Source organism: Leguminivora glycinivorella, chromosome 26 (genome assembly GCF_023078275.1).
Source record: "Leguminivora glycinivorella isolate SPB_JAAS2020 chromosome 26, LegGlyc_1.1, whole genome shotgun sequence".
Lineage (NCBI taxonomy): Eukaryota > Metazoa > Arthropoda > Insecta > Lepidoptera > Tortricidae > Leguminivora > Leguminivora glycinivorella.
The window spans coordinates 5,211,394-5,235,278 of record NC_062996.1 but is presented as its reverse complement, the minus strand read 5'-3'; the positions used below and the strand labels follow the sequence as shown (position 1 = coordinate 5,235,278).

The following is a 23,885-nucleotide window of genomic DNA, read 5'->3' as shown; positions in this document are numbered from 1 at the left end:
GTAGGAGCATGTGTGATTTTTAGTGACGTCTTATTATCACACGTAGAGAAATGTGAGAGTTAACTACGTTTTGAAACGAAGAGCTCTGTTAGTGAAAACATAGTAATTTCAATTAGTTTTAGGCTATAATTAGTCAGTTAAAAAAGGTGTTAGTGCAACAGTGCATGACTTGAGTACATGGAAATAGAGTTAACAACAAATTGGACGCGAAAAACATGAAGTGAACATTGAGATATTTCATGGGACGTTCGAGTTGAAGTACCCGGCTTTTGATGTCAACTAACGGAGGAGTAAGAGTTTTTGAGCCTGGTCTCATACCTGCTCATAGGACCAACGTGTTACTGAAGATTTTCAATATGATTATGTTGTTAGTGGTGCCATATTATGCCACACTAAACAGAAGAATGGAACAGAAAATGCCGATCAAGAAAAATACATATATGTAAGTGTTCAAAACCCCAGTTAATTTACCCTATACTAGTTTTATTGAGCAAACAAGACGGAGTTTTATAGTCTGCAGTAATTTTTGAGTTAAAAAAATTAAAGTCACTTAGCGATCAGACATCATACTTGAGAAAAAAAAAAATAATAATAATAATAATTGTAGGTGAACGTAAATGAGACGTACGTCTCATATGGTTAAAGTATCTAGATGGTCCTGCAACCTTAGTTGGCATATTTCTTATAATTGAAAAATATTTAGACACTTGTAATTTTATTTTATCTTTCTCTCTGTTTATTGGAACGTCTTTAACATAGTTTTAATTTTAACCTAAGATAGGTTCTTACCACAGCAGTGTTTCTGTCATTGAACATAGTGAATCAGCGAGGATGGAGGACCAGTGAATACCATCAGTGTGTGTTTAAGTGCATGCTTAGTAACGCTAGTGAAATAACAAGTGTTTATGATATTCGATTTATGCAATATTTTATTTTTTGACCAATGATTGGACAAATAAGGACTAGCCAACTTTAGAGTTGAAGAAATATTCATTGGTTTCAAGTTACTTGCTGTGTTCAAAAATAAGTAACTGGATCTTTTGCGGTTATGCTGATTGTGATCAAGTGTGCAACGTGTCTTCGGAAGAGGTTTCATGGTGTCCTGGGTTATGACACCGACTGAGAAGAGAATAGTTTGGAAAATTTTGAAATATTACCAGGAGGCCAGCAGGATCTAATCATCATCATTAGCTACTCAAGAACTCTTCATAGAACTAGCCAAGTATGAAAAGAAAAAAAAAGGAAGAGAGACACCTTAACCAAGTTCCTCAGCCCATTGTCGTGTTTGTTAACAATTTGCAAAGTTTGCTGCAGCTGCAAATGTAATAAAGAAGGAATAAATTGCCCGAGGTTACAAAAGACTTTCGGGGCATGTTATACAATATTGAAGACATAGAATAGGACAATACAAGTTTTAAGCTCGTTTCAAGAAAAATTAATTATTTTGTTATATTATTATCCAATCAAATAAAAGTATTTTGAACCTACTTATGCCATCATTTTGTATTTTATCATAAGGCAATTAAAACCAAAATAAAATTTTGCAGATAGTTTGAAAAAAAAAGGAATATATTTTATCAAAACCACATCAAATTTGATGTTACATTATATTTTACAAAAAATATCAAAACCATATCAAAATTAAGGATACATCATATTTTGCGGGAAAAAATTGAAAATATGAAAACCACTTCAAAACTGCAATTACTTTTTTTTGCAAAATTGTATTATGCGTTTATTATGAACATTACATGATGTGTAATGTAAATTCTATGAGTACATTGGTTACAAGTCAATGACTTCTTAGTAAAGAATGTTTATTTATTGCGACATACTTATGTGGAACATTATTATTTTTCTTTCTTATCATCATCATCATTATCATTATTTTAAATGCGTCATGAGTTCTTCAAAATTTTATTGAGATTCACTGTTATTATTATAGGGGTGGTAGAAGTCAAAATTTTGACTAAAATTAATTTTATTTCTATAGTGATCTGTGTGATAAAGGGCCTTATTGGCTAGCCCATCGTAAAGTTTCACTGTCATTTAGTAGTTTCATTCCTAGGATTATAAAGTGGTGTATGGTGGATGTAAATCTATAATACGGATCTTTTTTATTATCTAGATAAAGAAGTCGGTTCATTATATGGACAACAATTTTTTTTTTAAATCTTTATTTTGTAAGAAGAATGTATTGGATATACATTGTAAGGTTAGATTATTTTAATATAACAATAACTGGACATCATAGTAGCTAGTCTGCCTGGGGTAGACGTTAGGAAAATCGAGATCGGTGGATAAGCTATTTTTCATTTTAGTTATTACAGTTAGCAGTGATATTTATTATTTATGCGTTATCATTTATTACATTATATAGGGTGGTATACTGTACGATATCGGTAATCACCAGTGCAGATCCTCGTTTCTAAGCATAACTCGGTCAGTATTTTGTTCTACAAAGATCGGAGTAGGGAGGGCCACTATTTTGTTTAAGTGACTGTACTTACTTTTATAAATTTTTGCACTGCAGGAAAAAAAAACAAAGACAGGAAAATTGAAAGTAGGGTAGTGTCCTTACAGTAATTGACTCTAATTAAAATGTGAACACAAAATGTAACGTTTTCTTCGTACGAACATTTTATTTTTAGTATGTGCATCAAACAATTTTCACACATTGTCAAATTGTTTGCGGTTAGTAATTATTTTATAAAATTAAATATAGATGTATAAAATGAAACCTATCATAAATAAATTGAAATTTTCTTTGCCTTCGAGTCAGGGTAGAGTGGAGTAAAATGGGATACGTAAACTTTTGAAGTTGTTGTGTAATTTTATTTCCATTTTTATTCGTTATTTTGATTACTTTTAAAAGCGTTGGCTTTCTGTTGAGATCGAGTGAAAGAGCGAATGAGGAAGTAAGAATGGTTACATTGTGTGTGTGTGTTTGAATAATTTAGAGATGATGAATGTTTATAGATGTAAGAATGTTTTGAATGGGATGAATGACTGAATGATGTGTGTCTTGAATGTTTTTTTTTATAGAATGAGTGGATTGATATAGACAGACAGCGCTGGAAAGTGGTCAAAACTAGTTTGGTCGGAATTTGTGGGGAATAAACAGCGGGGGGGCTGAGGGAAACACATTAGCCATAAAAAGCTTATCGGTTAGGTTAAAATCCATTTGGATTCGACCCATTTCAAGGGTAGTTTTTCGTGGCTACTCACTCTACAAGGTAATAAGACCCATACTAAAACCACACACCTCATCTTGAATGGGATGTATTTGACAATCGACATATTTAAGGGCCGATATCGTCTAGTGAGAACGAGGCTCTTTTCAATAATTGTTTCCTTGTTATGTTTTCCAATATGTGGAGTTTAGTATCATCAAATCATTTCTTCATTTGATCATGATATGGTACCAAGTTGAGGTACATGCTTATGTCATTTAAGGTTTGTTTTATAAAAAAAAAAAAAACACATCCAAACAGATCTTAAGTCAGTATATTTTATTCAAGTATGAGACATGCGCCAAAACATGTGGCTGGAGTGAATAGGTAGAGAAATTGGTTTGAGTTCCGACAATGGAGATTGAAGGCTCTGGACTTATAATGAGAGCTCTAAAGGTTTCTTCGTAATTGCGTGGGAAGTTATTGTGAACTCGTTGAAATTATTACGATAATTATTCCGGTCCAACAGTGTGGATGGAATGAATATTCGCCGCGACCGGGGAACGAGCTAGCAAGAACGGGTTAATAGGACCTATCAGATTCACAACCTGGTATCCCTGGCGGTGCGTGGACTCTGAGGAAGGAGTTATCATGGTTCATTGTCGAAATTCTGATGAGCTAATTTCAAAACTGAGTCGCTAGCAGTTGCATAGTATTGGAATACACACCACACGATTAGAAATGGGGGGATATTTCCGACTGATCTAGAGATATTTTTCTTTTCTTCAGTTTTATTGCTTCTTTTGCTAAGTGAGATTGGATTTTTTTACAAACCACTTTGTATTTTATAAAAGAAATCCAATCGGGGGCGAGTTGTAACAGAACAAGCGTCTATGACGAGGAAATTGACTCGTTATTACATATAAAACTTACGGCGAATCAACTTTTCCTTGACCAACTATTTGGTGCATATTTTCTTTGGGATTTCATTGGATATTTTAACAAATAATATCTGTGATGTTTAATCACATGTATAGTCACGTCTTCACTCATAAAATTCACTATTATTTGATGCAAAACAGGTTGGAAAAACGTATTTATCAACAAACTACGTTCACATGGACGGAATACTGACACTGACAGTTGTCAGCTGCGTAACGTTCCGATATTATGTCTTGATTTCAATCACAGGTCATAAAAGTTCATAATGATTAGTAGTATACTTTCTGGATGTGTTTAATGTAGCATTTAGAAACAAAAATGATATTTTACTGCGTATTTGATCTACAAATCTAATTAAAACCCTTTAACAAAAAAAATATCTGCATACCTATACTAACCGCAATACATAACTCTTCGTCGCTTAACTAGGTATCAATAAAATTATTCCTATATCACTTTGGAACACGTGCAGTCATGCAGATGTTACTATTGAGAAGCAAAAACGTACGTGCTGAGATGTCTTGGACATTAATGCCTAAGGCGTACGACTTAGTAAACAAAACAGTTACGACCTTTTTCTTATAAGTGTAATTTAGCGGCTATCCATTGTTATTTGTCGCCAGTAGCTCTTTTGTAGCCCTTTTGTCGCTCTTTTGTCGCTCTTTTGTAGCCCTTTTGTAGCCCTTTTGTCGCTCTTTTGTCGCTCTTTTGTAGCCCTTTTGTAGCCCTTTTGTCGCTCTTTTGTAGCTCTTTTGTCGCTCTTTTGTAGCCAGTCGCTCTTTTGTAGCCTTTTTGTCGCTCTTTTGTAGCCCTTTTGTCGCTCTTTTGTAGCTCTTTTGTCGCTCATTTTTATCTATAAAAGGGTCGGAGGGAGCCGACGCGCGTCATTCTTAAAATATCTACAAGACTAACAGTGTCTCTGGCTTTCGTGTGTTATACTGGTGAGTGAAGTTGTTCTGCTATTATTTCTCTGTTTGTTTTTACTTGGAAATTATTCTAAGTGATTGTAAACTTTGAAATTGTGTCTTTGTTTGATTGTGCGGGGACAATATCGTCGTACAGTTGAACTTAGACCTGTAGTGGAATTGCTTTACTGTCAGTTGTGGGGTTATTTTAGTGTTCTATTTGTAGTGTAGTGTTACATTTAAATTGATGTGTATAGTGAAGTTTTCTGTGCTTTGTTTCATGAGTGCCGTCAAGCAATACAAAGACTGGGTCGATGTATGGCTGGTGCTTGGAGATAAGTCTGTGTTTGGTTTTGTAGGGAGTAATTCTTGCAAAACTAAGCTTAGATTATAACACGTAAAGGAAACTTCACTCGTTTGTTTAGTCGGTCAGTAAAATTGAATTTAGTAATTTTCTATGGGGTTATTTTGTGAAAGTTATAAGCCAGATCATTGTTTGTGACAGACTGTTGTCCGGCTAGGCGCTTCTTCCCTTACGGTGTCAAATAAGAGGCGTTTAGGGGTCTTTTTGTTCCAAGTGGAGGGCTTGGACGCTTTTCTATACTTACAAAAGCGTATTTTCTCACCGGTCTCAAAGAGTCCAACTGTTAGATGGAAGTGAGGACTTTCACGATTGACGAAAGGCATTAGGAGTAATCCTTGCTCACTGAAGTCGGCAGTATTTGAGGCTGGGGTCCTATATATATTTATATTTATTTACTCGGTGCTCTGGTCCATGCTGGTGTTGGTAGCTGGGGATTTCGGTTGTGATCGATCCACATCTAAGTAAAGTTGATCGCAGCTGGGTCTCTCATGTGGCTGGTACTGGTATGTCCTAGAATACTGGATATATACACGGATAGGGCGATCTACTCTCTGCTACCCTAGCCCGCGGGCAAGAGCAGAGGGGGGGATCAGAACTCAAGCCTATAGGTTGCCTATCTCAGCTTCGCTGGCTGAACTGTACAGCTTATGGTAGGGATACACTTGTGCATATTCTGAACATTAGATCTATGGTAAGTGATGGTCTGTGTTTCAGATATGCTAGAATAGGGAAGACGATAGGAATAGGGTAGAGTCACACACTATTTCTATAAAAGTAGAGTTCTTTTATGATTGGTCTTGGAATATAATTGGTCAACGTGTATTGTGGAGAGATAATTTAACTACTACTATTTATATGGGTTAAATGGACTTTAAATGTGGTGTTTACTATCTTAAAATATGTGGTAAAACTGGTAATTTATAAAATCTCTTATTACTTAATTTATTTGAGTGAAATTAATAATTGTGGTAGCAATTTCTGATCTTTCGGTGTGGCTGCGGGACACTTAGTGTTGCTAACTAGTTTTTCAAGGTAAATTCTATCAAATTGGCTAGGGAAACAAACTGTCTTTGGAATAAAAGGATTTGTTTGTTATAGGGCCCAGTGGCATGCGAGCGCCGTCCACTGATGGAAAGTCTAAAGCTTAGAAAAGTTTGACTTACTTATTTCTTATAAAAGTTAGCAACTGCTCGGTGTTTCGATAAAACATTAGAAAGATCGAGAAGTTATGGTCTATTAGCAGTATTGGGGAACGGGGGGTTTAGCTAGGGACAAGAAACAAAACAAAAAGGGGGTTAGTTTGTAGATAGATAGCCCTTCAGGCTTACTTGCTTAGGATCCTGATAATGTGGTTTGATCAGGTCAGGGGTCCCATACCGAATCGCAAGCCCTTGCCCAAACCGGGACCACTAATAAGGCGTAGCGGATGATTACCAAAATATTTTTTAATATTTATTTCATGTATGTTTCACTCACTAACTTTTATACTAAAAATTTCTTCATCACGTCATTAATTTTCTCACATATAACTTTCTAGGTCTAAATCTGATAAAATACTCTTCTATAACACTATATTATTATGCTACAATAACCTTTATTCTTCTTTAAAATATAAATAAATGAAATTTTAAAAATTAGTCAAAAATACAGCTGATACTCATTAAAGGATCTAGGTTATCGCGGTTCACGTCGAAGGGTTCTACTTATTCACGCTAGACGATCACAAGGCCAAGTTTACGGGGTGTATTTAAAGGGGGGTTAGCTATACTGATGATTAGTCGAGTAAGTAAGTAAATAAGTAAGGTGAGCGGAGGTTTAGTTACAATATGTCTTTAATGACGAAAGTTTAACGTGTATTAAATATATACCTTTTAATTTGTGTAGTTTTAAGCTGTACATAGGATATTAAATTAAATGGTTTAGTTTAAGTTGCATATATAAACCATTGTTTGTTTTGCTGTTGTCGATTTATTGTTTATGAATAAAACAACTAATATTTAAATAAACAGATGTATATATGAATATTGCGACAGGCGACATGTATCGAAATATATGGTGACCCATCACCAGGCATGAGTGCTCGTGGTGCAAGAGCTATCGCCATATTTATTTATTATTGTAAACATAATTTACAGCATTACAGTCGAAACTTACCTACTTACCTTACCTTTACTTACTTATTATACTAGCTTTTGCCCGCGGCTTCGCTCGCGTTAGAAAGAGATAAAAAGTAGCCTATGTCACTCTCCATCCCTTCAACTATCTCCACCTAAACAATCACGTCAATTGGTTGCTCCGTTTTGCCGTGAAAGACGGACAAACAAACAGACAATACACACACTTTCCCATTTATAATATTAGTATGGATCTATGGATTAACGTGAGTACAACCATTTATTTAAATATTTGAATATATCTCACGAAAGACCATATACCAGTTGGCAGAGCGCTGGAATATAGATCCAGAGACCGTGAGTTCAGGTCTGACTCAAGGCAGTATTTTTCGATTTTTAAATTTATTCTCAGCCTAGAGTCTAACAAGTAAGTGATCTCTGGCATCTGGATGGGCCTATTTCCCAACTCATCAATGGAACATTGTTCGGTTTGATTTTTGTCCTATTTTTAGACAGTTATTCATTGTTATCTATCTCTTTCCCTCTTACTTATAGAGCGATAGAGATGAACGACATTGATACACTACCTAACGGATATTTTATAAGACTTTTTCTTAAAAGAGACTCTGATTCAGATTAGGTAAACAAAGTATTATGATTTTTTTTCATCACACTCCTGGAAATATGTTATTGCGCGCAAATGGAGCGGGAGTTATTGCAAAATAGTTTTTTATAGCGTTGGGGTAATTTCGAAATCGTCTAATTTCGAAAGTCACATAAAAATCACCAATATTTCCATCATAGCAAGATTCCCCTTTCGAAATTACCCGAGCATTCCGCATTGACGACCGGTCTGGCTTAGTCGGTAGTGACCCTGCCTGCTAAGCCGCGGTCCCGGGTTCGAATCCCGGTAAGGGCATTTGTGTGATGAGCACAGATATTTGTTCCTGAGTCATGGATGTTATCTATGTATATAAGTATGTATTTATATATTTAAGTATGTATATCTTCGCTTAGCACCCATAGTACAAGCTTTGCTTAGTTTGGGGCTAAGTTGATCTGTGTAAGGTTTTTTTTTTATGAAATAGGCAGCAAACGAGCAGACGAGCCGCCTGATGGTAAGCAGTCATCGCCGCCCATGGACATAAGCAACATCAGGGGAGTCACTTATGCGTTGCCGACCTTTAAGAACCCTAAATACCTGCTTCTTGAACCCCATGTCATAGCGCAAGGGGAACACCTCAGAAGGTAGCTCATTCCACAACTTCTGGGCAAAAACGAGCGAGAGGAAGGTTTGTTCTTGGTTTGCCACGTGTCCAGAAAGTGAGGATCAACTTTGTTAGTTTGGCGGGAGGTGCGGTGATAAAAGCGCGACGGTGGCACCAAAAGTTCTTCAGAACACTCCCCGTTGTACAGACGGTAGAACAAGCACAGAGAGCCAATCTCTCCGGAGGCTAAGAAGATCTAAACGGACTGAGTGAGTTCGGGATCGCCAACAATACGAACTGCCCGGCGTTGGATAGAGTCAAGTGGAAGAAGTTGATATTTCGGTGCCCCAGAGCAGAGATGAGAACAGTACTCCATATGTGGTCGAACCTGTGCTTTGTATAGCAAAAGCCGATGACCCGATGTGAAGCAGTGTTTCGCTCTATTGAGTACCCCGAGCTTCTTAGAGGTGTGTGTGTGTGTCCAATATTTATTTATTTATTCTTGTGCTTCGAAATTACCCCAATGGCCTACATACAATACTTAACCTTTACTAATTACAAGTAGGTACCTAGAGTCACAGTATAATAAAGAGTACTATCGTACAGTATAGCCACTCCCGCTCCCCGCTGAAAGTGCCGCCCACCCCCTCTCAGTTACCTCACAGTTACCGCCTGTCGAAAACGCGAACAGTCGACCTGTCATATTTTACTAATACAAGCATGGTACGCGTTCACCTACACGAGCTTAGACTGTGTGCTAGGAACGCGCCTCTTTCATGTATTTGATCGCCAGTCTCCGAGGTGTGCTAGAGTTAACACACATTTTCCAACATCGTTATGAAAACATTGAAGAAAACTCGACGCTTTAAAAAGCGCACTACCCAAGCTCATTCTCTATTCATTTCGGTTGTTCTTACACCGCCTTTCGCCATTTTTGCTCCTTTTACACATTTCCGCGAGAGGTCAAGTGTTTTACCGTGTTTTACAAATGTTAAGTGTTACGCCGTTTCACATTATCCGATCCGATATCGGATGTCGGAAGGATTTCAATAGAAAAAATCCAAGATGGCGCCTGTAATGTATGGGATATCGGTCTGACATCCGAAATCGGATCGGATAATCTGAAAACGCACTTATCCGATCCGATATCGGATGTCGGAAGGATTTCCATAGAAAAAATCCAAGATGGCGCCTGTAATGTATGGGTTATCAGTCCGACATCCGATATCGGATCGGATAATGTGAAAACGCACTTAGGGTTTTTGTATAATAAGTAAGGATTATTTATATAGGATTTATAGTCTCTACTAAGAATCGTATCTCATTTTTTAGCGCCACCTATTAAATACTATCATAACTACACTGATCATGCCAAGATTTTTTTTAAATGTGTATTGACGTGATATTATGATATTAAAATAAAGAAGCGTGTCATTTGTTCTTATAAAATATAAAAACACGCAAAAATATTTGGGGAAAGTATATTTAATCCACTTCCAGGCTGCGAACAGCGCCATCTATCTAGTTTTAAGCGTAAAAGGCCCATAGGGGTACTTTTTTGTATGAACTTTGTCTGTCCCGTATTATATCATCCTTGGCGAAAACGAAAACCCTTACACATAAAGTCGGACGTTCCGCTTTCCGCTCGCAATCTGCGCGCATTGCCCTTGACGCGCACCTCGTCAGCGTCTTGTCGAGCCCTGGTGGTCCCCCGCAGCCAGCAAACCCGCCACCAGCCAAGCAGCCGCCGACGTTTGAGGAGATCCTCCAGAGCGTCGGCCCACCACCGCGCGTCGCACCCATACGCTACCCCAGCCTATGGCCGCGACCGCCAGACAACTCCACGCCGCAGCAGACCGCAGGCCCCTCCAAGGGCCCCGCCGACGCACCGGCCAGCCCCACGGCCCCCAACCCGGAGGCCGTGGCCACCACAAACCCGCCAGGCGCCGACCGCACGCCCGCCGCGCCCGCAACAGCGGACCCCGGACCCGCGGCCGCGCCCATTGCATCCCCGGACACACGCCACACCGAGCCGCAGCCGACCGTGGACCCCCCCAAGGGCCCCACCACAGCTCCGGCCCGCCCCGTCGCCCCCAACCCGGGGGTCACGGCCACCGACCAGCCCAGCGTCGCGCCCGTCACCAAGGCCCCGTCGCGGGCCCCGGACCCACGGTCGCGACCCCAAGAACCCCGGATGCAAGGCTGCCGTCAAAAAAAGACAGCACGCGCCAAAAAGCGTACCAAAAAGAGCGGTGGTACACGGCAGCCTTGCAACGACAAAGGGGAGGGTAGAAGAGAAACCCGTTTTCTCAACTACCCACCCCCAATCTCCGCACCAAAGAAGCCACCGCGCCCGACTCCTCGCCGGCAGAGCACCGCGCCGCTCCACGCACGCCCGCCAGACAACACCTGTCGTCGACCGCTGTCAGCCCGCGGAGCTGACAAACTGGGGCAACGAAGCCAGAGTATCACCGCCCCACCACGACACACGCAGAAGCCATGGGACACCCGCACTCGCCCCCGCCAGCTCCTATGAGTAGGCGGGCTCGGACGACGAGGTTGGAGACTCGTCGCCCACCAACGATCCACGCTCACACACCGGACACCGACAGCACTACAGGGAGGACGCCGAGAGGGAGCACTCGCCGCCCCCCCGCAACTCTGCTGACAGGCCACCGCCAGTCAGCCACAGATGGCCCGCCGGCTTCGCCGGCGGCCCATCGCTGAAGCCAAGCCTGGATGGCAACCAAAGACACGCCCGTAGTCACGGGCGCCGAAAATATACCGCCAAAAATCTTTTGGATAAGATGGGAAGGCCCAGTTCATCCCCCAGAAGGGGGGATTGACTTGAAGTTACGAGTGCGCGCATTCCGCTCGCAATCCGCGCTCGTTAATTCCCCCGGCGTCCGCTGGGCGCAACGCCAGCTTTCGTCCGGCGCACCGCTTTCGTTGCGCTCCGCTGACGCTTCGCTACCGCTCCGCCTACGCTATCAAAACGCGCATGCGTGGCCGAGCTTTTAGCTGTATTGCGGATAGAAAATTAATGTTTTATTTATTTAAAAGAGACCCTTCATCAGCGGTGAAACGTGAAACTGCTGACAGGTACACCGCGGGGTACAGTTTAAACATATCGTGTTTTGTGTATGTCCTCTTTACATTGTATGAATTTCGGAGAGTTGGTAAAATAATTGACCGAAAAGTAAAGGCTGATTCAGACCATAGAGGAATAAGTAAGGGAAGGGTTGTAACTCCGTACATCAGTAAATGCGAGTTATTTGTATAGGCATAGTTAAGTGACATCTAGCGACAATCACGCGTCAACCACGCGTCAAATAGCGTGAATTATAAAAAGACATTAGTGAACCGATGTTTGCAATACATACATTTCCTTCTCAATAAATCTCTACAATTCTTGTCTGTAAGTCTTACACTGGGGTCCTATTTAATCTTCACAGTCAACAGATAGCGCTGTTACCCTCTTGGCTGCTTGCCAACTGTTTAGGTCGTTCATTTTACGAGTTAGGTTGCATATAATCTTCGTTCACAAGTTCTGAGGGAGTTAGTGACCTATCGTGAGTCATCATTATCATCATTATCCTTGCCGTATCCGATAAAGACAACACCATCAACAGATATATATAGATGGTCAAGCAAATCTTGGCACTATTTAAAAACCGGCCAAGAACGTGTCGGGACACGTTCAGTGTAGGGTTCCGTAATAATATATAAAGTTCTACTTTAGTGATTTTTTTTTCATATATTTTTTAGGGTTCCGTACCTCAAAAAGGAAAAACGGAATCCTTATAGGATCACTCATGTGTCTGTCTGTCCGTTGTCACAGCCAATTTTCTCCGCAACTACCGAACCGATTAACTTGAAATTTTGCACACATATGTAAACCTGTGACCCAAAGACGGACATTTTTATTTTTTATTTTTTTTTATTTTGTAGTACACAAGTTCCTCAAGAGATGGCGCCACCTCCGAGATAGAACGCGCTAACGATGTGTCGACGTAGAATCATGACTACCGGGATGCATTTTACCAATCGATGTAATTAGCTAGGAGCAGATTAGTACTTGGTTGGCTGCATTCAAGCTCTTGAACACCTTCTAATACTAATCTTGCCATCTACTGTGATAGCGGTGCGGTGTCTCCGTCGAAACGCCTGCTGACGTCACAGTGGTCACGTCACTCTTAAAGTCTTTGTATGTAAAAGTTAATCTTGTAAATAAACCGACTGAGATAAGTTTGCTGTTTTCGTCTGCGGAGAGTAACCCGTACTACAGTGGCGCCCAACGTGGGGCTCGAACGAACCCAGATACGTGGTTACACGACTCGGAAGGAAGACAACATATCCAGTGAAGGCTCTCCGAGGGAAAAGTGAACACAAGATGTCTGTCAATCTAACGCAGGAACAGTTCCAGCAGCTGTTGGCCAGCATAGGAAGTAGTCGAAAAGGCAGTATGACGTCATGCAAAGCTACTTACAACGGTCAAAAAGATAGGGAGGCAGTGGAAGCTTTTCTCACGGCGGTGCAAGTTTTCAAGAAGCTTGAAAATATTACTGACAGCGATGCACTAGCTGGTTTACCTTTAATCTTGCGAGACGAGGCTGCAGTATGGTGGCAAGGTACCAAGAACATCATCACTACATGGGCTAAATTTGAAGATGGACTAAGAAACACGTTCGCTCCAAAGAAACCTGTATATGAAATTTATTTGGAAGCTTGTGGCACCAAACAAGGGCCAGGGGTCTCTACAGACGATTTTGTTACAAAGAAGAGAATGCTGTTCTCCGAACTTCCTAGCGATGAACTCCTTAATCAGAAGCAGCAGCTTAACATAACTTATGGGCTTTTAAACCTTAAAATTAGGGAAAAGGTCCCGTTTGAGAAAGTTAAGGACTTTGATGATCTATTAAAGCAGGCACGCAGCGCCGAGGCTTTACTGAAGGAGAAAGCACTGGGAGATGGGAAGAAAGAGAGCTCTGATACATCGGCAGAGGTTTCCGAACCAGACACTTCTGTTCCGACACGTGCGAAGAAAGCATCTCGATGTAATTTCTGCAAGAAGCTAGGCCACGTCATAGATGAGTGCAGAAAACGTCAAAAGATGATGGAAGCTGGCAGTGAACAGCCAGACACTGTCATGCCAACAACAAGTGATGTGAAGTTCTCCTGTTATGGCTGTGGTGCACCCGGGGTTTATCGCAGTAACTGCAAAATATGCTCCAACAAGCCCACTGGTGCACTTGAGAAGAAGGGCATTTTGGGATTCTGTGCCATAAATATACAGCTGCAGATGCGTTCGCGTCCAATGGTGTTCTTGAATGTAAACGGGGTTGAAGGTAAAGCCTACGTGGATACTGGAGCTAAGATTAGCGTGGCATCGTTGGAACTATACAGGTTGCTGAGGGCGCGTGGACAGATTTTCTACGAAGAATTAGCTACGGTGACCTTGGCAGATGGAATCCCAAGACTACAAAAGGTACTAACTTTCGAGGCTAAAGTTGACCTTGGAGGGCGTCGCTTACACGCCCCTTTCATCGTCCTACACGAGTCCCATGACAACCGTACACTGTTAGGAATCGACCTGATGCAAAATGCTGGCATGATCTTGAATATCGCACAGTTCACGTGGAGTTACATAGACCAACCCCACCAGGAGTTTGAACTATACCAAGAGAGATTCATCACGTTTTCGCAACCAGAAGCGAATGCTCCTAAAATCGCAGTTGCTCCTAGAACCGCAGTTGCTCCTAAAACCGCAGTTGCTCCGGAAATAGCAGTTGCTCCTAGAACCGCAGTTGCTCCTAAAAGCGCAGTTGCTCCGGAAATAGCAGTTGCTTCTAAAGCCGCAGTTGCTCCTGAAATCGCAGTTGCGCCCCTCGATATGGAACGAGGGAAAAGACCTTTAAGACAAGCCATCATTGCTGACGAAGCGGAGTCTTCAAAGTCTGCAGGAGCTGCATTGCCTTCGAAGATTAAGTGCTCTCAAGATAAACTCCTCTTCGATGGATATTCACCAAGAATGGAATACATGATGCGAGATGCCATCCAAAACATCGAGGAAGCTGAGTACAACTTATCTCCACACACGGCCTCGTTATTTGATGATGTGGGCCTTTGCGCCACAGACGTGTCCCCAACTGCGGATGAGATAACACCAAAGTTGTCACAACTAGCAGACACCATAGAGAAAACGAGAGAAGTACAGGAGATTGAAGAAGAGAAGAGGGAGCAGGTGGCGGATCAATCCCGCCAGACTAGACTAGACTACGTGGAAGGTGACCTGGTTAAGGTGTCACTACATCCACTGAGCTTCGACAGCAAAGGCATTAGCGTCAAGTCTGCCCTAAGGACAGACGGACCGTATCAGATTACCAAACAACACGGACCTCCTTCATATGCAGTCGCTGACCCACCCGGGGTCGTGGCCGACCGAAGAAACAGTGAGTTACCCTCGCTGGGGCATCTCGGAAACAAATGGGGGGGAATGTAGTACACAAGTTCCTCAAGAGATGGCGCCACCTCCGAGATAGAACGCGCTAACGATGTGTCGACGTAGAATCATGACTACCGGGATGCATTTTACCAATCGATGTAATTAGCTAGGAGCAGATTAGTACTTGGTTGGCTGCATTCAAGCTCTTGAACACCTTCTAATACTAATCTTGCCATCTACTGTGATAGCGGTGCGGTGTCTCCGTCGAAACGCCTGCTGACGTCACAGTGGTCACGTCACTCTTAAAGTCTTTGTATGTAAAAGTTAATCTTGTAAATAAACCGACTGAGATAAGTTTGCTGTTTTCGTCTGCGGAGAGTAACCCGTACTACAATTTTATTTTTTTATTAGGGTTCACCAACAGTGGCAACAATAACTTAATATAAAGAAACAAAAATTTTACAGCTTAATAATGATTGCGCCACCAATTACAGGTGAACACAGCATGCATTAAAAAATCTACTCTATAAACATTTTAATATGAGCTTAGAAATCTATACTAAAACTATAATCTATTTACAAAGTGATAAGTCAAATGGTAAGTAATAAACAAAAACTAAAATCTAATATTTACAAAGTGGTAAGTCGAGAGTCAAGAGAAGCACTTCAATCGGGGACTGAAATAAGTTTCTTCCTAAAACTATACAAGCTGTCATGGTATATATCCAGCTGTTCATTGTGCTTGCTAAGTGTATTGTACAGGCGTGACATGCGAGGCACCGGTGAGTGAGAGCCAAGTTTGGTGCGACTGAAGCGTGTGCTGAATAGAGGGCAGGGGGCAGACATGTAATTTAAATTAAGAAAATTAATTTAATTAATTAATTTAATTTTTCCTCAGTCACCCGTTGACCACGAACGCTGTAAAGAGTTCGAAACGTCGGGATGTATTTTAAATTCATTATACGCGATTTAATCCGTTTCCATAGTTTTATTTCATAAGAAAATTCAATTATAGAGGCCACTTTTGGGGCGTAAAAGTGAAAATTAAAAATCAAAGTTTCTAGAACTGTATTGTGTTACATATCAAATGAAAGAGATTTTTATAAGCATTTCAAAAATATTTTTTTTTAATAATTTTTAGTAAAGTTCTGTCCGTCTGTCTGTCTGTCTGTCACATTATTAAATATCTCGAGAACAACTTATGCTATCGCTTTGAAATTTGGAATAGGTACTTATGAACACCATTAACCTCTACAAATTGAAAGATTTTTTTTTAAATCTATTAATATTAATTACAGAAAATGGCCAAAATGAAAGGGGGCAAACTGTAAATTTTCAAGTAACTAGGTCAAGTGAGGTATCGTTAGAAAGAGCTCAAACTGTACATTTCAAAACTATTTCTTATCATTTTTTGGTTGTGGAAAAAAATATTTTTGAAAGAAAATGTAAAAAAATACCCTTCCCCCCCCCCTTATCTCCGAAGTTCACCAAAATATTTTATGAAATTTTCACCAAACATGGCTATTATAATGAATATTACAGGAAAAATAGAATCGTACACGTATCATAAAAACTTTTTTTTAATTTATAAAAGATCTTTCAGATTTACATTTTCAATTTCAACACCCTTGCGGGTCTATTTTTGTCAATACATGTTTAAGTTGTTAATAACTTACCACGAATTCTAAAGATCACCCAAACTCCGCACTTCGATGTTCAGCCGAACTTCCCAAGATTGATAACAAAACTCCTAATTTTATAATTAATTTCATTAACAAATGCGGGTATTTATTGTACCGGTATTTTTTAATAAAATAACAATGAAATTACCTGCTTTCAAATAGAGGCAAAATGGTTAAAATCGGGTTACGCAATAAACAATTATCCCATAAAAATCATCTTCCATACTAGCTCGCGCGCATTAGTTTACTCAGTTTGCCGATAGATGTCACTGTACGTTGAACGCTCATTTCCTACATCGCGTTTTTCCTGATATAATGAGGTCGGTTCAGGAGCGTCCTTGCGAATAGTCTTGATTTTATTTGGACGTTGTTTAACAAAAAAATTGTATATTAAAATATTACTTGTTATGTGGGAAATTGAGTCTTGAGGGATTTAGTCAAGTCTTTAGAGTTCTGTGAATAACATTTTGTTTTGATGATTCAACTAGGTATTAAAAGTTTGTACGGAACCCTCGGTGAGCGAGTCCGACTCGCACTTAACCGGTTTTTTTTTTTACTTTTGGAGCGATTAGTTCCGAAAATATTAATTTTATCAAAAAACGATTTCAGTAAACCCCTATTCATTTTTAAATTCCTATCCAACAATAATCACACGTTTGGGTCGAAAGGAAAAATATCAGTCCCTTCTTTGCATGTAGGGGGGGTACCATAAAAAACTTTTTTTTCCCCTTTTTATGTTACCTTTTTGTCGGCGTGATTCTCCGCTTTCCTTCTTAGTTCTTGATACGACATGACACCGGCGGATTGATGAGGTTAGATGCTTTTAGCATACCAATAAACTCTTAAACTTGGGCCGGCAACAGACAGTCTTAAAATAAAATTCATAATTTGAAAAGGAAGATTTGTATGAAATCTGTCAGATCAATCTGAAAATTCATAATAAGTGTGTGTGGACATTTGCAAAATTGTATGGAACTCCGCGCATTATGATTTTTCAGATTATGAATTTTAAGACTGTCTGTTGCAGGCCTTAAACGTAATGTACTGAAACGTCTGAAACTCATATGCGAGCTCTCGCATCGTGTAAACTGGCCCTTAGGTAAGTATTAATTTTGCGTGCGTGTAAACGTTAGTCACAATACGTCCATGTGTTGAATTTGAACTATTTTGACCTTGCACGAGAGTGCCACGTGCGTGTGTCACGCAGGGGTAGTTAGCATAAGCAGAGTTTAGGTATTAGAGCAGTATTATGAAGGTTAAAACTAAACTAGATATTTGAACTAGATATTAGAACTAAAAAGATGGGGCAGTTCATATAGAGGACTCGTGGTTCAGGACAAAGTTGCGGGGACTCGAGCTAATGGTAGATCCCCTATGAGATGGACAGACCTGGTGGAGGCAGTGATAGATGGTCAGTACATGTGGGCACTCGCAGGGCAGCCAGAAAAGGGATACCCTCACCTGGCAGAATAATTTTGGCCAGAAACACACTTCGCATAACATGTTTCGCAGAAAAACATTCGGTCGAATAGTAGTTTCTGTACGTAAATACCTACTATTATTTATTCTGTCATTCATCATCATCATTCCCTTGCCCTTTTCCCATTATTTGGGGTCGGCGCAGCAGATCATCTTCCTCCATTTCTCTCTATCAGCCGTCATTTCCATACTAATACCTTTCACTCTCATATCGTTGTTCACACATTCCATCCATCTTTTCTTAGGCCTTCCACTACCATTGTATCCATCCACTTTCATATTTACCACTCGTTTTATAACATTGCTTTCATCCCTCCGCATTACATGCCCATACCATGCTAATCTACTTCCTCTCAATTTCTCTGTCACTGGCGCTACTTTCAGGCTTCCTCTTATATACTCATTCCGAATCCTATCCAGTCTTGTCACACCACACATCCATCGCAACATTCTCATTTCATTCACATGCAGTCTTCTCTCATCATTCGTCTTGGTGGCCCAGCACTCACTTCCATACAGGACGACAGGTCGGATAACTGATTTATAAATTTTCCCCTTCAGCCTGAGAGGCATTCGGGGATCGCAGGTTGTGCCTGTAACCTGTCGCCATTTCATCCATCCTGCGTTAATCCTGTGCTGAACTAATTATTTATTCTGTCATTGTTAGTAGAAAATGAATCCTACACATCGATGGGAGGAAATAAATTCCAACTAGATTGTTTAATGCGCAGGTTGCAATATTTATTATGCATGTTTGATGCGTCGTGCAGGGCTGAGCTCCCATGGGGAAAGACATATGGTAGTAGGTCGATAATAATACCATTATTACGTTTTCCATAACAAGGCTATCGTTTTGTGGTAGCAATATTTCTCGATGCGGTTATAAAACGAAAAACTAGAGCTCCTAGACACAATGGCAGTCAACTTAGGTTGGTCTGACTTTACAGATGTGTCAATTGTAAAAAAAATGTAACTTTCAGGGTCTTTTTCAGGAAATTAATATACTTACGACCATGCGCTTACTTTTTTAATAGTTTTTTCGAATAACTTCCGTGAAATATACACTGTTTCCTGCATTTTGACAGCTTAAAAAATGTTTTTCAAAAAAAGACATGTTAGTTAGTTGTATTGGGCATTTTCCGCAAGTCGACATCCATTGTGCCTATTTTGCGTGAAATAGACGGGGTAGCACTACTCCAACCACCCCAGCTCCTCTACAAATCCTAGCAGTGTTTTCAGGTTGCTAAATACCTCTTTCAGTGTGTTTGGCGTACCTAGATACTTGTTCCTATATACTTCTTGATAGACCTGCACGCCAGATGGGTCGGCAGATCTAGCAACTTACAGTTGGCTTTGCAGGTGAGTTGCTACAGGGCGCGTGGGTCGCTTACCACAATCAAACCTCGGAGATTCTTCACATTCTTTATTATAAAGAACCGGAGAAAAAGGATTACATTTTCAGGACATCACAGCTGACACTAAACATTAAATTAACTTACGTATGGAGCGCTACATATTGTTAATTAAATTAAAATAAGGACAGAGGAGAGCAATTACGTGCCTATTCCATTGTAGGCCATGACGGAAGAGAAGGAAGGAAACGTCAAAGACCATAAACTTACATATTACTTTCATAGACAATCAGAGCAAGTTTAAGTAGCCAATACAGATGGTATATGGAGATTATATATTCTAACACTTCCCCTTAAGCTCTGTAGACCATTTACTAAACATAACAGAAGCTCACATTCAGGGCTTTACATTCATTAGCTTTGTAAACTCTACATGCTTAACTCTACCTAGTGGTTTAGTAAGCACATCTGCAATCATGTTCTCAGTTGGTAAGTATTTGACATCAGCAAACCCGTCTCGTATTAAATCTTTTACAAAATGATATCTAATGTCGATGTGCTTACTTCTCTTATGACAGTATTCTTTACATTCTAGGAGCTTATGTGCACTCTGATTATCATTATAAATTACAATATTGACATTTTTATTTGTAAGCTCAAAAATGAAATTTTTAATAAAACACAAGTCTTTACATACATCCCCAATCGATAGGTACTCAGCCTCAGTAGATGAAAGGGTCACACATTTTTGTTTTCTAGATTCCCAACCTATAGTAGAAGAACCCAGTTTTACAATAAAACCACTATAGGACTTACGGTCCAGCAGATTGTTCCCATAATCTGCGTCTGCAAATGCAGTAATTTTTAAGTCATTACTCCTATAAAAATATAGTGAATGATTTAAAGTGCCTGCTAAATACCTAAGGACGCGCTTGGCTGCCAACCAGTGACTCTTATCAAAAGCATGGTTAAATTGACTTAACTGACTGCAAGCAAATGCTATGTCAGGCCGAGTACACACTGAGAGATACATTAAACTGCCTAGCAACTCTCTATAACGAAACATTTCATTATCAAGCAGAGTTGCAGTAGTTGATTCACTTTTATCTAATTTACAATTCAACATCATGGGTGTACTAACAGGCTTACATTTTTCCATGCCAAAGCGTATTAATAACCGTTTAATGTATTCTGTTTGATTCAATTTTAAGATGCCTCTCGCTCTGTCACGAACAACACTTATACCTAAACAATTGTTGAGATCTCCGAGATCTTTAATATTATATTCATTTTCCAATAGATTTAGCAATGAAGTTGCACATTCACGGTCCTGTGTAAACACATAAAAATCATCTACATACAACGCTATTATCGATAATTTATTATTGGACCTTTTTACATACACACAAGGCTCACATTTGCTTTGCACGTAGCCATTATCAACTAATAATTTATTAACACACAAATTCCACATTCTACTGGCTTGCTTTAAGCCATACAGGCTTTTGTTCAATAAACAAACTTTATTTGGGTCAGAAATGAAACCTTCGGGTTGCTCCATATAAATTGTCTCATCGAGTTCACTATTAAGAAATGCATTAGCCACGTCAATGTGCTTTATGTCCATATCAAGGTCATTCGCCAATGAGAATAAAATTCTCATTGTAGAATGTCTCACGACGGGAGCAAAAACATCATTGTAGTCTTCGCCTTTTCTTTGAGAAAAACCACGAGCAACTAACCGAGCTTTATATTTGTCTTTTCCGGAAGCTTCACTTTTGACTTTATATACCCATTTACACTTTACAATGTTTGTGTGTTTTGGTCGGTCTACTAGCCGCCAAACATTGTTGTTAACAAGAGCATTATATTCTTTTTGCATTGCAGCTTTCCAATTATCACAGTTATCAGATGCCATTGCTTCATGATAGAAAAGGGGCTCAGATTCAATATGAGCCATAAGGGATAAATCATAATCACCATACCTGTTGGGCATGATACCCCGTGTACTTCTGATGGGGCGTCCCGTGCTTGGCTGAGCGATGACATCATGCTCAGATGCTGGCGACTGCTCCTCAGATTCCTCACCATCACTGCACGACAGGAACTGGTGGTCAGGTGGGCTCATGGTCCACTCTGAACTCTCAGCACCGCCTTCTGTTGGCGACTGCGCCACACGCTGCTCCCCACCATCGCTAGATGAAGCTGGCTCTGCATTCAGGGGCTCGACCCGCATACTGGTGGCCTCATCACCAGTGCAGGGCTCCGACACTGAAGTTTCTGAAACATTATGTTTGGATGAGTCATAGGGTACAATATCATTGTTATTGTGCACTATTTCTTTATTAAAATTGTTATCATTCTGGGAGATCTCATTATTTAAAACATTGTCATTAATTAAAATAATATGATTATTTAAAATATTATTATTCATTGAAACATCATTATTTAGAATATTATTATTCATATTAGAATCATTCATCACAGTTTCAATAAAATGTACAGATCTCGCCTTAATGACTTTAGTAGGATTTTTGGGATCAATTAATCTATACCCTTTAGATTCCTCACAATAGCCCACAAAGATACATTCTTTGGACTTTTCACTGAACTTGGAACGTTTACAATCAGGTATATGGCAGAAGGCTTTGCATCCAAATACCTTTAGGTGGCTCAGGTCCACTTTGGATCCTGACCATAGTTCCTCTGGAGTGGCACCAGGCACAGCGGCAGTGGGTGACCTATTTTTAATATATATCGCTGTCATGACAGCCTCACCCCAATACCGCATGCCTAAGCCAGAATCTATCAGCATGCACCGTGCCTTGGTGACCAAGGTTAAATTCAGACGCTCCGAGACGCCATTTTGGCTAGGGCTGTAAGGTATAGTTGTTTGATGAACAATCCCACAATCAGCTAAATACTTGTCAAACCTACTATTACAATATTCACCTCCTCCGTCAGATCTCAAACATAAGATCTTATGGCCTGTCTGTCGTTCTACTAAATTTTTAAATTCAATAAATTTGCTCATAACTTCACTTTTATATTTTAATAAATAGCCATATGTTTTTCGACTGAAATCATCTGTAAAAGTCACTAAGTAACGTGAACCCCCCCAAGTTGACTCCTCCATAGGACCACAGACGTCAGAATGAACTAATGCAAGCAATTTTTGTGCCCTCCTAGCTTTACCTTTAGGAAAACTTTTAACCTTTTGCTTCCCTTAATACAAGTCTCACAATCCTTTAGCTCACAATCTTTAACAGAAGCATTTAAGCCATAGGACATATTAAGAAGTTCACACATACCTGCTTTGCTTAAATGTGACAGCCGTCTATGCCAGATGTGCGCAGGCACATCCGAGGTTGTAAGAGCACAATCATGCTCCCTCGTAGCATCCACGGCAGCACAAGAAGTGTACTCCTTGCTTGTAGGGGTGTGGTGGCTCTGCACACATGCTGGGGTATTCTTGTTCTGTGGATTGAAGTTACTTACACAATCTAACACATAAATACCTTTACTACCAGAAGCAGTGGCTAAACATTGCTGCAATTTGTTAAAAATATAACACTTGTCATTTGAAAATAGAACTATGTGGCCCTTCTTGGTTAACTTACGTACAGACAACAAATTAGTTGCTATTTGGGGGACATACATTACATTTTCAATAGTTCTAACAACATTGTTTTCTAAAATGACTTCTACAGTTCCTAAACCAAGGCATTGCACAGTTTCTTTGTTGGCTACAGTTACAACACTGGTAAAACTTTTATCAAGAGTTTTAAAATAATGTTCATGCTTACACATGGAGTTGGTACACCCAGAGTCCACAATCCAGTCTTCGGAGCTATACGCAGCAAGAGCAGACACTGTTAAACCATGTTGAACACTGTCACTATTTTTCTTGTCTCTCTTGAACTTAAAACATTTCGACTTATGGTGATTAGGCTTCTTACAGTAACTGCAGATTATTTTCTTCGAAGTAGTTTTGGTAAATAATGCTGCATTAGCCTTATCGCTGTCATTAGTGGTGCGTCGAAACTCCTCTTGAAGTAGTCGGGCTCGTACCATCTCGCTTGTTAAAGTTTTAGTAAGACTAGCAGCCTCCAAGCTCGAAACCAGGACGTCATACTCCTGTGGCAGCCCCGACAGTAGTAGCTCAGCAACCTCTGCATCTTCTGTTGTGCGGCCAATATCATCTAGCTTTTGAACAAGCGT

The 23,885-nt window shown here is 40.1% G+C and overlaps 2 protein-coding genes across 2 annotated transcripts in view; both read left to right on the top strand.

Moving 5' to 3' along the window:
• The window catches only part of LOC125240151 (Kv channel-interacting protein 1), a 101,082-nt gene that overhangs the window by 24,820 nt on the left and 52,377 nt on the right, over nucleotides 1–23,885 (top strand). The gene's annotated exons all lie outside the window — the stretch shown is intronic.
• On the top strand, nucleotides 9,483–11,242 carry LOC125240117 (proline-rich protein 2-like). Its single transcript, XM_048147962.1, has 2 exons — nucleotides 9,483–9,507; nucleotides 10,332–11,242. The coding sequence occupies exons 1-2, from the start codon at nucleotides 9,483–9,485 to the stop codon at nucleotides 11,240–11,242; spliced, it is 936 nt and encodes a 311-aa protein (XP_048003919.1).